We start from the raw sequence: 14,615 nt of genomic DNA, 5'->3' as shown, positions 1-14,615 counted from the left end.
CAGATCAAACATTTATCCTCTGAAGGTACATGCATGGCCGTTGATTGGATCGGAAGACAACTGTTTTGGGCTGAAGTTGACAAAATGAAAAGAAATAGTCAAGTGTTTTCTGTTGACCTGAGTTATGATAGTTATCCCAAAATGCTTTTCAACAGTTCTGCAGTAATTAGTAGTTTAGAGGTTGAGCCGTTTTCAGGGTATGGGGATTTGTTTATTTTTTTAAATAAAATTATTGTTCAGAATTTCTCTAGGATTAGAATTTAGAGGTCTTTTTTATTTTGCAGCATCAAAGATTAAGATAACTTCACCTTTGTTTTTCAGAATAATGCGTTACAGTGCCTTCCTGATAACTTTTTTTGAAATGAAAGTAAAAACAAATAATTTTTTAGCAGTTTTTCATGCTTACTTAAACTGAAAATCAATAATTTATTTTCAAAAAATAGAAAAATGCTCGTTTTTTTAAAAAATATTGAAAAAATGTTAAACAACAATGTTAAACAAATGTTCACAAGTTTTAAAAACTTAAGTTTTTTTGCATATATGCTTTGTTTATTAATTAATTTCAACGATCACAGATGAAGATCTGTGCATTTATTTACTTTTAAATAAATTAGATCCTTTTTAAAGGCTCGTTTTGATAACAGCCAAAGAAAAATATGTATCCTGCAGACAAAATATATTGTAAGAAATTATTAATTTTTAGACGATGCACAGTTTTATTAAGTATATCATGCTGATTCTAAAAAAGTTTACTTTATATCCTCAAAGATTCAAAGAACTTATGAATATTTAAAAAATATCCTCTCTCTAAAAAAAATACTTCAAAGTTATGTTTTCCGGGGAAAAATCCCCTTCTTTTTTACAAAAATTGCTAATAACTATGTTAATAATACTAAAAAAAATACTTCAAAGTTATGTTTTCCGGGGAAATATCCCCACCTTTTTTTCAAAAATTGCTAATAACTATGTTAATAATACTAAAAAAAATACTTCAAAGTCATGTTTTCCGGGGAAAAATCAAATTGCTAATAACTATGTTAATAATGTAGATGTGGAAATGAAATTTTTGCGCGCGTGTTTGGAATTTTCTGAAGATTTAATGTAATCAGTACCTTTATTTTAAATATATTAGACAATTTCAAGGTAATCATTTTAATGACTAATGAAATTTTTTTATGCCATAAATATGCCTTCAATTAAAGACTATTTTTGTTCTATCTGTAGGTCTCTTATTTGGACTGTGGCTTCTGGAAATAACTGTAGCGTGATGATTTCCGACATGAATGGTTCAAACATTCGCCCATTTTTTGCCCGCAACTATGAATATCATGCCACAGCTAACAGAATAAAAGTCAAGAGAACAGCCGACCTTAAAAAACCATGCAATTGCAATCCAACATCGTCTGTTGGACAGGCTATAACGATAGACAGTGCTAACATTTCTCAACCAAATCTCATTTTCATAGACGATTTCTTGATATGGTCTTCTGATATGGAAGGATGCTATTGTGAGCCGATTTTGAATGCAACAGAAAAACAAAATTCCGGTAAGTGAAAATTTTACCGTTGAAGTTCGAAAAAAGTTAACCTTCACATTACCTAGATAATCTACAAGTTAACTAGGATAATCTGTTAAAGTGTGGAAACAAGAGTTTTCTGCAATTTACTTTGATATTATGCGCATTAACGGTCTCATTTCTGTTGTTTGATTGCATTGATTTGATTCTTTAGATATCAAAAAATAAATAATGGCACTATATAAAGTTCCTTAATTGTAATAATATTTTAAACCGTTTGATTGATTGTATTTTATTTTCTAAAAGTAAATGATGATTTATTCTGTTAACAAATGTGATAATTGATTGATTGTAGTCGCTTGATGTTTCAGATAGCGAATTTAAATAAATGACCTAATGATAATTTATAGAACATTATGTTGTTTAACAGCAACAGTACAGAAACAGAACTGTTATTCTCACAATAAAAAAATCAGCTAAATTTACAGAAAAATCTGCTGGGTGGTGAGCCAGCATAAAACCGTGTGTTTTTCGGAAAAATAATTAAAATTTAAAAACCAACACCTGTTTTCTTAGCATATAAGTATTGTTGTTTTAACAAACAGTTGTATTATTGGTCACAATAAAAAAACTCTGTTATTTCAACAAAAAATTCTATAAAATAATTGTGTCAGTATCCTAGTCGGTGCGAACCGAGAACAGTATTCGTACAACCAGTCGAAGCAAGGATTCGAATCTGGGTCACCTCATAGAGAGGCGAGTACTCTGTCCTCTGAGCTACTGCAGCTCTAGTGTTTTAGTATTAAAAAAAAAAAAAAAAAAAAAAAAAAAAAAAAAAAAAAAAAAAAACAGCTTTAAACTATCAAATATTCGGAGAAAGTTTGTAAAAAGTACCGGAATTTTCTACAGTGTGCGATTAACGGATAAAAACAGGACAAAAAAATTTGTATTATCTTTTTGAAAAATTTTCTGTGAAATTTTTTTTTCTTCTGTAAAATTCGCAGTTATTTTTTCCAGTGCTGTTTAAATAGAATTTTTTGTTATTGTTAATCTTTAGTTTCAAAAAATTTATTTCATTCAGTTTTAAAAAAGAACCGTATTTCCTAAAAATGAAAAGCAGTATCGGTTGCAAAAAGGATATATTTATGCTCATGTTATGACTAATAAATTACCATGGCTTTCATCGATTTGGAAATGAACCAAAATCTCAACTTCTCTTGCTTTTTATGAAGCTCTATCCATGCAAAGAATAAACCAGTTTTAAGGCCTCTTTGATTTGTTTCTGATTTCTTTTTATCAGCATTTTATTTTTATTGGGAAAAATTTTGACTGCTGTGTAGTAAACACCCAATACTGTTTAAAACAATTTATTTTACGAACTCAAATTTAGCTGTTTTCTTTGCATTGATCTTAAATACATGCTTTACAGGACCTGATTATTTTTCGATTGCAAATATATAAATGCATTAAAATCATACACCAACAGTAATCATATTAGAGTCGTTAATTCCATCTTTGGATTTTTATAGTTTTAATTATTATTTTAAAATAATAAATAACAGTTATTGTTAAAAATTAACTAAATAAATAATTAATATTACTATTAATGTAATTACAAACATTGAATTTCAACACGGTATTCCTCAATAATTATTCATCAGTTTTTGAGAGAGTTCTTACTTTTCTTTCATTCAAATTCTTTGACCATTGTTCTTTAACAATTCTATTTATTGGAATCCCCCAGTATGTATTCTTTTCTAATTTTTCACCAGAAAATTAAGCACAAAAATTAAAGATGGCGATTTTAGAAGGCGATATAATAATTTCCACGCAATATTCAAAATATGCTAGACCATTTAGGATATAAAAAATTTTTTTCGCTTTATTTATCTAAGAGATGAATTGATTTATTCAAACAAGCAAAATAATCTATTATTTAAACATGAATTTTGTTTAAATATTTTATTCTTACTGCTATTTTAAATGCTTTTTCTTTTTTTAAAATCCAGGTCTTCCACCGACTTCTATAACAGTAGATAACTCGCACATATATTGGCTAAATAAAACTATAGGCAAGGTATATAGAATCAAGAAATCGGAGCAACATCTCGACACTGAAAGGCATCAATATGATGAACTCAGTCAGAAGAATATCAAAACAGAAGAGATAAGAGGAGTCAGAACTATTAGAGCGATTGGTAATCATTTGCAGCCTTATCCTGATGCATCCTGTCTTATCTCTCTGACTTACAAGGAAGCTGCCAGGCTCCTGAATCGAACCTCTCATAGTTTGACCCTGTACCTGCCACCAGTTCATCGCCCTAAGATATGTAGCAAAATATCCTCGCCTTCAGTTATGTACACGTTGTTTTATGGTCCTTCAAGCAATTCAAGTACAAGAGCTTGTTTCTTCACCAAAAATAAGAACCTATGCAAGACTCTGGTAAGGAGCGTGTTTTCAGATTTTGTTTTATAAAGGAAAATTTAATAAATTCTTGATAAAACATTTTTATTAAACATAATTTTCATACTTTTTTCATTATTTTCTATTAATTTAGGTCTAAATAAGTAAAATATTACATATTTAACCATTTAAAAGCTTATGGTTATGAAATACAACATGAAACACCGGTGTCATTTTCTGCGTTAAAGGGAAAAATCTTCTAAATACGGCTCACTTCCACGCAATAATTTTTAAAAATTCGAAACTTATTTGCATTTATTTAGATCAAAGAAAAACAGTTATAACATTAAAATTTCTTTAATTTACAAAATCATGAGAGCATGGCATTAAAAACCAATTATACGGATAAATTCACTTTTCAGTTAAATAGATAGTTTTGAAAATCAGAATTTCTGGTAAATCATTACTACATGAACAGATTTTAATGCCTCTTACCAAAACCAAACAATATGGTAATATTATTACAGTGCAGTACGGTAATTTTATCAGAACTCCTGTAAATATTTCTCCGTGTAAAATATTGAAAATGAAATTTGTTTCTACTATCTGCGTTCGAAATTGTGTTGTTTAATATAACTAAAATACTTATATTCGTCACAATCTACTTTTTCTTTTAATACCTTCATTATTAATATCTCAATTCACTCAACTTTTGATTCTTTTGGGATTTGCAAAAATTAACACAAATATGATATTTATACTGATTTTTTGTTCCATACGGCCATCATCATGCATCTAATTTTTTTAAAAATTTTACCTGTTGTATTTTCTATAATTTCCAAGATTATTTTCTGTATACTAGTTTGTTTATTATTAATTTTCATTTTTTCAGAGCACCTATGAAAACATCATAACAATTAAAGATCTGTTGCCATTTAATAACTACTCCATAAGTGTGGCAGTGAGGAACTATTACAGTGAAAGATTATCTGATCTAAGTCCGATTGTTACATATCGAACTGATGAAGGAGGTAAAATAGCATTTGCCATGAGCTTATAAATCAAATATACCATAGTTTGTCTACGCTAGGAACTCCTCCACCACAAAATCTGAGGTCGTCTGCTGCTATGGAAACAAGAATATCGCATTTTTGGGAGGGTCTCTTCACTCTAGGGCTAACACAATAGACAGAAGAAAAATATTCCCTTTCTCTCGCCGACCCGAACCAAAACCTGTCCTAAACAGTGACCTCACACCCCTACTTGAAATAATTATTCCTCGTTACTATAGTCACCACCACGGGTCCAGACGAATGGCTAGGGGAGTTCTCTCTTTAGACAAACTATACATTAGTTTAGGTCTTGTAAACAGAACTATAATTTAATGTTTAAAAAAAAATTCAGAATTTTTTAAGCACCTGCTTAAATTTATATTTTGTACAAAGAAAATAAATTAAACACTATTTTTTCAGGTCATAACTTTTCATTTGAATTCAGGGGCTCTAGATTGAATATAAATCTTATTCATTACGTATGTTCTATGTAAGCCGTAATGATTGTCTGAAAAAATCTTTAGTACAGTCAATTTCGTTTTACTTTCTGTGCTTCTTTCTTTTACCTGGTAGACATTAATTGATCCATGCGTATATTAACCGCAAAACTGGTGTACGAAGAGCTTTAGATAATATAGTTTCAATTGTTTTCTCAAATATGACATTTTTACTTGTTTTTTTTTGATGTTCCATGACTTTTGTTTACGTATATGTATTACACAAATTTCAAAAATTTCATTTAAATAGCAGCATAATACTCAAAACAAACATCTCATTGTATACATAGAAGGGGGGGGTACTTTTCACCAGCTTAACAATCAACAGTTTAGAAATTTGCCTTTTTATTTTCATCATTTCCCCCTTAATGTTTTCTTCATGTTTTGCGCCATTTTTGATTTGCCCTCAGCACCAAACGGGTGGACGTTATATAGTGTACCCGCCGGTAACGTCGATCACCAGGGTACCTGTCGGATATAAAAGAATTAATTAGCGACACACAAGACTATGGAGTTTACACACGCATTCACATTAATTTTTGATCCCCTCTTATTTTAATTGAAAATAAGACAAAAAATATTGCCTTTAAAGCAAACAATTATTTAGACAATAATATTTCTGTTTGTGAATAACAAGTTTCGATCTTCCTTAAGGCGTGCATGCTCCTTCGGGGAGTCCTCTTTTGATCCGAAAATTCCTCTTTTATCCCAAATTCGATTTCTACGAATGGTACTTTGTGACGACTAAGACTTTGACATGTGTTCTGTTTCTACTGTTTCTTTAAATTTATGTTTAATGTTTTCATTTCTTTCTGTTAAGTAGTATGTAATAAGCTATAAGACACACTAATATTCTGAAATTATGTTAATCAACTCATAATATGACCTAATATTAAGCTACCTACCCTTTGATAATTGGCTGGTACCTGCATCAGATTCGACACACAGACGTGACGTCGCTCACGGGCATCCAATTAAATCAAATTTAAATCACATGGTCAGACATGATAACTACACTTCTTCTCGAGTTGCAAGTATCTAGTTATATTAATATTTTAAAAATACTTAACTCGCAAAATACCTATAATTTTTAACTCACAAAATACCTAGCTAACTTTAATGTTTATAAATTTCCCGCAATGAAGCATATAATTTTTAAATTAAAGTATGATTCGAATTCTGATTTGTAACAATCACTAATTTTACAACAAGTGCATTTAAAAAAAGTTTTTTTTCTGGCTTTTTTTTCAGTTCCATCTGCTCCTGTGAATGTAACAGCTAAAGCTATGACTCCATTCAAGATAGAGGTGACCTGGGAACCACCATTGTTTCCCAATGGGTATCCCATTTCATACGGCGTGCAATGGAAAGTGTTTAACTCAACTAAGGATTCTTTACTGAGCATCCAACCACTCTGTGGCCTCGAATCGAATTCTGATTTGCGTGCAACTATAGAAACCTCAGAAGCTGGAAAGGATCATTACATATCGGTATGCATTTCAGTTTTTAAATACACCTATTTATGATTATGAGTGTTCCTCTTTAAGAATCTTTGTCAAGAAACATAAGTATGCAAGGGGTCCTAAATTAATATTTAAGCATGAAAAAAGAGACATTCTCAAAACGAAACGAATCACTACTGCGGAACTTGGGCTGAAATCCTCTAAATCTGTTTGATTGCCAGATTAAGGAAAAGGAGTTGTTACAAACATTTCGAAGTTTCATTGATCAATTAAACTAGTTTTAACTTTTTCACACCGCCTTACTCACTTGTGATTCGATAGATTTCATCAAATAAATTAAAGAGATTGTGCACTTTCACGTAGCTCATTTGTAAGTTCTGCGCAGCGCAGTTACAGAGCATGCGCACTACCTACATACGAGAGTGTGCGGTAAGATTGAATCTTTCTATTAGTTTGCACCCTCAAGGTACATACTTTGTTTGACAAGGAAACCAAAAGGGAAAGAGGAGTGATAACGGGACGTGTTTTTTTCTTTTTCGTGTCACTTGAATATTAACGAATATTTTGTTCTTTAGGTGAGGGCTTACTCTTCCAATTGCAAAATGTTTAATGACAGTGAAGAAGTAGTAGCCACAACTTTTCAAATGCCAAACAATTTGACTCTTCTCAATGCAACTTCAACAACTCTGAACATTCTATGGATTTCACCTGATGATGACAGTATTAGTTATCACACTTTAGAACTCACACAGGTTTGGTTTTATTTGAATATTTATTTCTTTTCTGTTTGATTAAAGACGGATAACAACTTGGAACTTTTTTACTTAAAGTTATTCGTAGAAAACAATTTTAAATAAAAATATAGGTTTGTTCAAATTAGCTGTTTTTCAATAATTTTCTTGTTAATATCTTGTCAATCTGTATTATTTGTCTTTTTTGTTTAACCTAATTTCCAAAGATTCTTGGAATTGGGTCATCCGGGTAATTCGTGTTGATTCTATAATACTGGATAACGTATGTATTGGCACGAAATTTCCGTAAGAACCAATGGATCTATATCAGTATTCAGTAATTTCAATCTTGGTAATGATTTTATTTTAACGTTTCACTTTTAAAAACTCTTAAGTACTAAAGCTTTTAAAGTGAATGCTATATAATGATTTCAAAGACGAAGAAGCCTAATTTGTCTATTTTAAAATATTAATTAACAAGGAGCCTTTTTATTTGTTGAATATCGGCCATTTAATGAAAATCAGGTTTTAATTACAAAAGTAACTTGAATTTGTTTACTTAAAATAACCTTTTATTTTTATTTTCATTTGTGCTAAGAGATAAACCTAACGTTTTCCTTATTTCCATGACAACTATAACTCATATAAAAATTAATAATTACAAATTTGTAACGTAAGAAATTTAAAAAATCTAATTTTAGTTATTTTGTTTAGAAAGGAATATGGATTGCCCATTCCAATGCTGCGTCAACTGAACCTTCAGCATTCAACATATTTGCAATTGAGAACTTATCACCAAAAACTAAATATGTTTTCCGATTAATGTTAATATATAAAGATAGTGAAGAACCATTTGTATGGCCTCAGAATTTTGTCTCCGAGTTTTCTACAATCGGCGATGTACCAAGTGTGCCAGGTATACCTCTAGTGAAACCCATAGGGAAGGAAGTGTACCAAGTAACCTGGGACGAAGCCCTCAACAATGGCTATTTAGATATTACATATGAGTTAGAAATGAAGTAAGTGATTGAGTATATGTATATTTTCAACATTTTAAGCATTCATATTTTCTTAAGAAGTTACTTAGAATAAATCAGTTTTCCAGCAATTATATACCTGCCAGTGGCGTCATTGTAGGTAAATCGCGGTTTTTGTCGATTCAGAAGTCAATCAGGTTCGGCACTCACGAGTGACGTTGCTTATTGGTATCCATCTGAATCTGATTTAAATCACATGGCTAGCCATAATCATTTAACTTTGCAAGTACTCAATATTTATTGCTATGAATAAATAATGGTTACTTGCAACGAGGATATATATATATATATATATATTTATAACTNATATATATATATATATATATATATATGTATATAAACAGAAATCGGTCGAAGATGAAATTTTGGAGTCACTTTCTAATTTTCAATTCAATTCTTTGCTGTTGAATAAAATTAAAAGTGTTCGAAAGCACTTTATGAGAAGAAATTTCGTCTGTAATTTTAAAGCATTAGTTTGTGTTTTGAGACATGATAACGGAAATTTGATCTATTGTTTAACTATTACTGTAGAATAATTAAAAAGGAACATGTTATTATTTCTTGATGGTTGCTACAGGTTGTAAGTTCCTTTATAAACTTTATTTTATTTTATGAGAAAAGAAAAACAATTCTTTAAAGAGGTAAACTGAATATAACTTTTTGCTCAAGCAATTATAAAAATGGTGGACTTCTGGAATTCTTTTCTAGTTTTCCATTTTATCTTATGTTGTTGAATGAAAAGAAACGTGCCGTGACACTTTGAGTGGAATTTTTGTTTTATTTTATAGCATTGATTAAATTGTGTGAAATTATAATGGAAATTTGATGAATTGTTTAACTATTGCTGTAGAAAAATTGATTAAACAAACTATTTTTTTTTCACAAAATTTGTGACAGAAAAATAATATGTATATCAAAGAAGTGCTTTTGTAATGTTTATTTTTCTGAGAAAAAAAATCAAGAAGAGATTTTGAGTAAATGATTCCATAGATGTCCGAGTTTTAGAATCGCATGTATTCATTGTTAAATTATAATTTTTAGTAGATTTTGATAGCCCGTTTTAAAGGTAGATTAAAACCTGACGAGGAAAGAGAGATTAAAAACATTAAAATAGGACCACAGTATTAAAATACTTAGCAAAAAAATAATTAATAAATGAAGACCATAAGGCATAATTCCTTTTATTTTCAATATAGGTCAGATAATGAAGATGCTGGGTGGATTTTTGTGACCAACAGTTCAATTAATCAATGGATTGTAAACAATTTTTCTGGGAATCAATATTACGAGTTCCGAGTCCGCGCTGTGAATGAATATGGTCCTGGAATGTTTAATTACTCAGAGAAATCATTCTTTCTACCGGATGCAGGAGGTAAGTAAAAATATTTACTTTCAAATTTAATTTAAATTTAAACAGAATTTAAAATGTTAGAAAAGGTTGATACTTCATTTTCATTAGTTTGTTTGGTAGAGCAAGCACGTGTTTAAGTAAAAATAATTTTATTATAATCGCATAAACAATAAATCGCGATACTATCTTTGTGTTTTTAGGTCAAACTTGTAAAGCATCAGAATTCGTAGACATTATGTAAAATAAAAACTGAGCACCCTAGTAGCTTTTGATCTAATGATCAGACTTTTATGCGTACTAAGATGCAATATCAATAATTTGAAGGTTTAAAATTAAATATGCTGATTACTATTGATAATGTTTTAGATTACGAAAACAGGCGCAATTCTTATTCTAAATAAATATGTTTTTTTGAGGTCAGGATTGAAATCAGATGAATACAGCGGTTGATGCACAGATTTATGCGCAGAAACGCTGTATTTCGGCATTTTCATAGAAAAATTATCAACAATAGTGGTAAGAGTGAGCATGCAAATAAAAAACATCCTAAACCAATAAATGTTTGCTAAATAATTGAATATCGTGAAGAATTCAAAAGTTATTAATTTTTTTCCATATAGCTTAATAATTATCATCTGTTATTAACATAAATTTTTAATATATACTTAGTTAACTATGTCAGAACTTAAACTTGGCGCAGCATGCATCTATTTTCAATCAAGATATATATTCAATCTAATCCTCTTAAAAAGTGTAGTTCTCGTAAAATAATATGCTGTATAATAAAACAAGATATCTAAAAAAGTCGATATCTATCCTTTTAACTGCAAATATTGTTATAGGAATGGTGTCTAGGTATAATAAAGGGATTGCGTGTTACCAAGTGAGACCGCTTACAGTGTCACTCGGTGAAAACTTAGTATTTCTATATCGGAAAATGTGTTACAAATCCTCAATTTCGTACTCCTCACAAACATTAGTGCTGAGAAAAGAATGCTTATTTGTTTGCCTGTGATTTAACGTAAACAAAATAGTTTTATGAGAAAAAACAAGTTATCCCATTAAACCTTTGTTTTAGATGATTATACTTCTTTTACGCTTATTCGCAATGTAAGATATCCAGAGCGTGCCAGAAGCAATCTTTTCCCAGCATTAATGTACATAATAATTCATACTAAATCGATGGTATATTATTAAATTGCAATTATTTTTTTTTTAAATATCTCACACCGATTTAGATACAGAAACGCTAAGTATTTGCTTTTTTTTTACCCGGGGTCATTGAATACAATCTCATCTTGTAGACCATTGTTATTAATCATACCCATCTGGTATCACTTTCATAACTACAGCTGCAATCGTTCGAAAGAGAACAGGAACAATTTAGGCGTTAGCGAGTACCCTGCAAAGCTTTGTCCTACATGCATATAAAGTTTTATATTTTCTCTGTGTATTATAGCTCTTGTTGACCAAGTTGAAAACTCCTTTGGAATTATCATCGCTGCCAGCATTGCTACAGTTATGCTATTCATCATATTAACTGCACTTTACATATGTAAGTATCATTTAAGTGATTATTTTTGTTTTGTATGGTACACATTTATCAAACTTGCATTCTTCCACATAGCTTATGCTCGCTTTTACTTTTTTACATGTTGGGCAATTGTTTCAAACAATTTGAGTTGAAAAATTAAATTAATATAATATGAAAATGAAGCACATTTCACATATGAATTATCTTGAATTATTTTTTCACAGTTCACATGAAGAAGGAGAAGTGCAAGAAGATACTTCAAGAAGTAACATCCTCAAATCAACTTGTTCCAGATTTAGAATTAGCGACATTACAAGACTTGCCCATACATCCAAATTTTATTCACCAAACGAATGCACTCTACAATTTAAAGTAAGTTCATTATTTCAACTTTTAAACTTTAAACTAGATTTCATATTCTTAATAAAATAAGGAAAACATCGTTCAAGGGACGAGATTCTCTTTATTGACAATTTCAGTGATATTTATAGGATCTCTCAGGTTCCACAATTCATGAGCAAGGTCGCTAAAAATATCAATACATAATGAACTTAATGAAAAAAGAATTCTAAAAATTATCAAACAGCAGCGGTCACCATAGCAACGCGTGCAATGATGACGCATGCGCACTGTTTACCGTTACTCTTGAACAATACTTTTGGTGTGAGATTTTAATTAGAGGTAAAAACTAGTTTTAATAATTCTATTTCCTCTACAACTGCTATTCAAATTTTAAAACAGAATTCCAAAAATATGCAGTTGGGAAAACGGTAAATTTTCTATTCTACGCGGAGAAAAAAAGTTCTGGAAAAACTACTATATGGTAATGGCATTTTAAAAAAAACAATTCTGGTTATAAAATCAAAATATACGGTATTTAAACCATTCGATAGTTTTTCCCTTTCATATGGTAGCTGTTTACAGGAATAGTTATTATTACTACACATTTAGTAAAAAATATAAAACTGAAAAGCAAATTTTGCCTATTAAATGGTTTTTATGCCATTCTCTAAGGTAGCATGATAGAGTTACCAAATTTTAGCGCGTATTATTAACTAATTTTAATGTTCATTTTACTAAATCAATACAAAGTGCTTGCGTAAAAATTACAGCTTTTCTTTAGTGTTCATATAGAGCCAGAAACACGGTAAATTTTATCCTATTCTGGTAGATTTAATCGTACTTTTTTTTTTCTCAGAGAAATTATTTTAAATAATGTTAACTCTTTCATTGGGAATATTCTTATAACTTCAAAATATTCCCTTAATTTTGGAATACATCCTATACTTCAAAATATCTCCTTCAATCAAATCCCGCAAAACAAAAATCCTGTTTATTAATTAAGTTAATATGGATTAAAATTGATGTCCTGTTTATTGGACGCCAGGTCTGCAGGAGTCATGAAAGTAGAAACCGGAATGCTCCGTCGTAGCATAGATCTTACGCTGGTGTCTAAAATTAAGAGAATTTTCCTACTCTAAATAACCCCAAAATTAGAAGAAGAAACAGAGAGACAACTAGAGAATAAAACAAAGTAACTATTTTTCAGTTATAAGGCACACATATGCTCATGGGGAATAACAACGATGAGAATCTGAAGTCATTAAACAAGGGTTATAGAATCAAACAAAACAAAAAAAAATCGATTAATAAGATATATATTCTTCTATTAGGTTAATTTTAACTGATATACTGGCCTCATATTATAATTTAATGCACGAAGCAGGGTTTCCTTACAGGGAAAGTTTAGGTAATCGTGTCGCAAGGTCCTGAATGGTTGCCAGAAGTAGGTTCTGATGGTCCTACTTAGAACTAGACATGCTTGTAGGATTGAGATCTATAGATCTAATAGGCTATATTTTATACGGCGAATATCTCCACTCTCCCGAAAATTAATGATCAAATGATAAGATTATTTGATAATATAGTTAACTCTTTTTCCTTAGTGACATGCTGCCATCAGATGAGGAATTCCTATCCTTGCCTCAAATCCATAAAGATCAAATAGTTGCAATGGAATTTTTAGGAAGTGGAGCTTTTGGAGAAGTTTATTCTGGCATTGTCTATGGCTTAAGTAGTGAAGCACCCATTTTAAAGATAGCAATAAAGGTAAATTTAATCTATGTGCACATTGCTAGGTTGACAAAAAGTTTTGGAAATCTAAACAGTGAACACATTTATTTTTCTATTAATTTAGTTATTACAAATCAAACGAGCTGTTTAAAGCACACGTCTAATCATTATCTATATTTATGCCTGGAAAAAAATTCATTAATTATATAAAAATGACTCTGAATGATTATTAAAAATGACTATTTTTTAGACTCTGAAGAAAGGTGCAACTGAACATGAAAAAGATGAATTCATAAAAGAAGCCAAATTAATGAGGTAATTATAAATTTATAGTATAGAAAAAGTATTTTATTTTATTTCATGACGTAGTGACAACGTTTTAATTTCAAGAACATTGTTGCTGCTACATACTTCATTAATTAGAAATTTGCTAATACCAATGAAAAAAAAAATGTGTGGATTACACTGCCTTGCACTGTTAAAAATTCTGGATTAAACTATAGCGTAAAATCTAATTTTGCCGTGAAATTTTATACCGTATATTTTACAGTAATAATTATTAAACTACAGTGATTTTCAAATAAATACTACTATAAACATTGCATTTTATCAAATTTTTTGTTCCGTAAAATTTTACGGTAAAAATTACCAGCACCGTAGGTTTGATCCAGAATTTTTTGCAATGTGTTTTTACAGAATAATTTTCGCGAATTAGTAAGGATATATTCCTTTTCTCTTAGAATCCAAATGCCTTAGCATATATTCAGTCGTATTTTTGTTGCACAAGCAAGCATGTCAAAGCTGTTAGAAAACTAAGAAGTAGACATAACATTAATTTTAAACTAAAACAACGTAAAACTGTAAATAAAACAGTTAAGTGCTCGTAATTGTTTTTAAATATTCGTAAAAGAAATGATCATCAACACTGAAATAGAATTTTTAGTTTCATTTCTTTC

At 30.0% G+C, this 14,615-nt stretch overlaps 1 protein-coding gene across 2 annotated transcripts in view; it reads left to right on the top strand.

Moving 5' to 3' along the window:
- LOC107441450 (receptor protein-tyrosine kinase sevenless) overlaps positions 1-14,615 on the top strand; it is an 88,476-nt gene that overhangs the window by 63,579 nt on the left and 10,282 nt on the right. For both annotated transcript variants that reach the window (XM_043048241.1, XM_043048239.2), the window contains exons 23-34: positions 4-197; positions 1,225-1,547; positions 3,527-3,960; positions 4,814-4,952; positions 6,722-6,960; positions 7,509-7,685; positions 8,379-8,683; positions 9,898-10,073; positions 11,512-11,607; positions 11,811-11,958; positions 13,533-13,695; positions 13,910-13,974. In XM_043048241.1, the coding sequence (XP_042904175.1) occupies positions 4-197; positions 1,225-1,547; positions 3,527-3,960; positions 4,814-4,952; positions 6,722-6,960; positions 7,509-7,685; positions 8,379-8,683; positions 9,898-10,073; positions 11,512-11,607; positions 11,811-11,958; positions 13,533-13,695; positions 13,910-13,974 (2,459 nt within the window). The remainder of the gene's footprint in view (positions 1-3; positions 198-1,224; positions 1,548-3,526; positions 3,961-4,813; positions 4,953-6,721; positions 6,961-7,508; positions 7,686-8,378; positions 8,684-9,897; positions 10,074-11,511; positions 11,608-11,810; positions 11,959-13,532; positions 13,696-13,909; positions 13,975-14,615) is intronic.

Source organism: Parasteatoda tepidariorum, chromosome 2 (assembly GCF_043381705.1).
Source record: "Parasteatoda tepidariorum isolate YZ-2023 chromosome 2, CAS_Ptep_4.0, whole genome shotgun sequence".
NCBI classification, from domain to species: Eukaryota; Metazoa; Arthropoda; class Arachnida; order Araneae; family Theridiidae; genus Parasteatoda; species Parasteatoda tepidariorum.
This window is presented reverse-complemented; position numbering and strand designations above follow the sequence as displayed.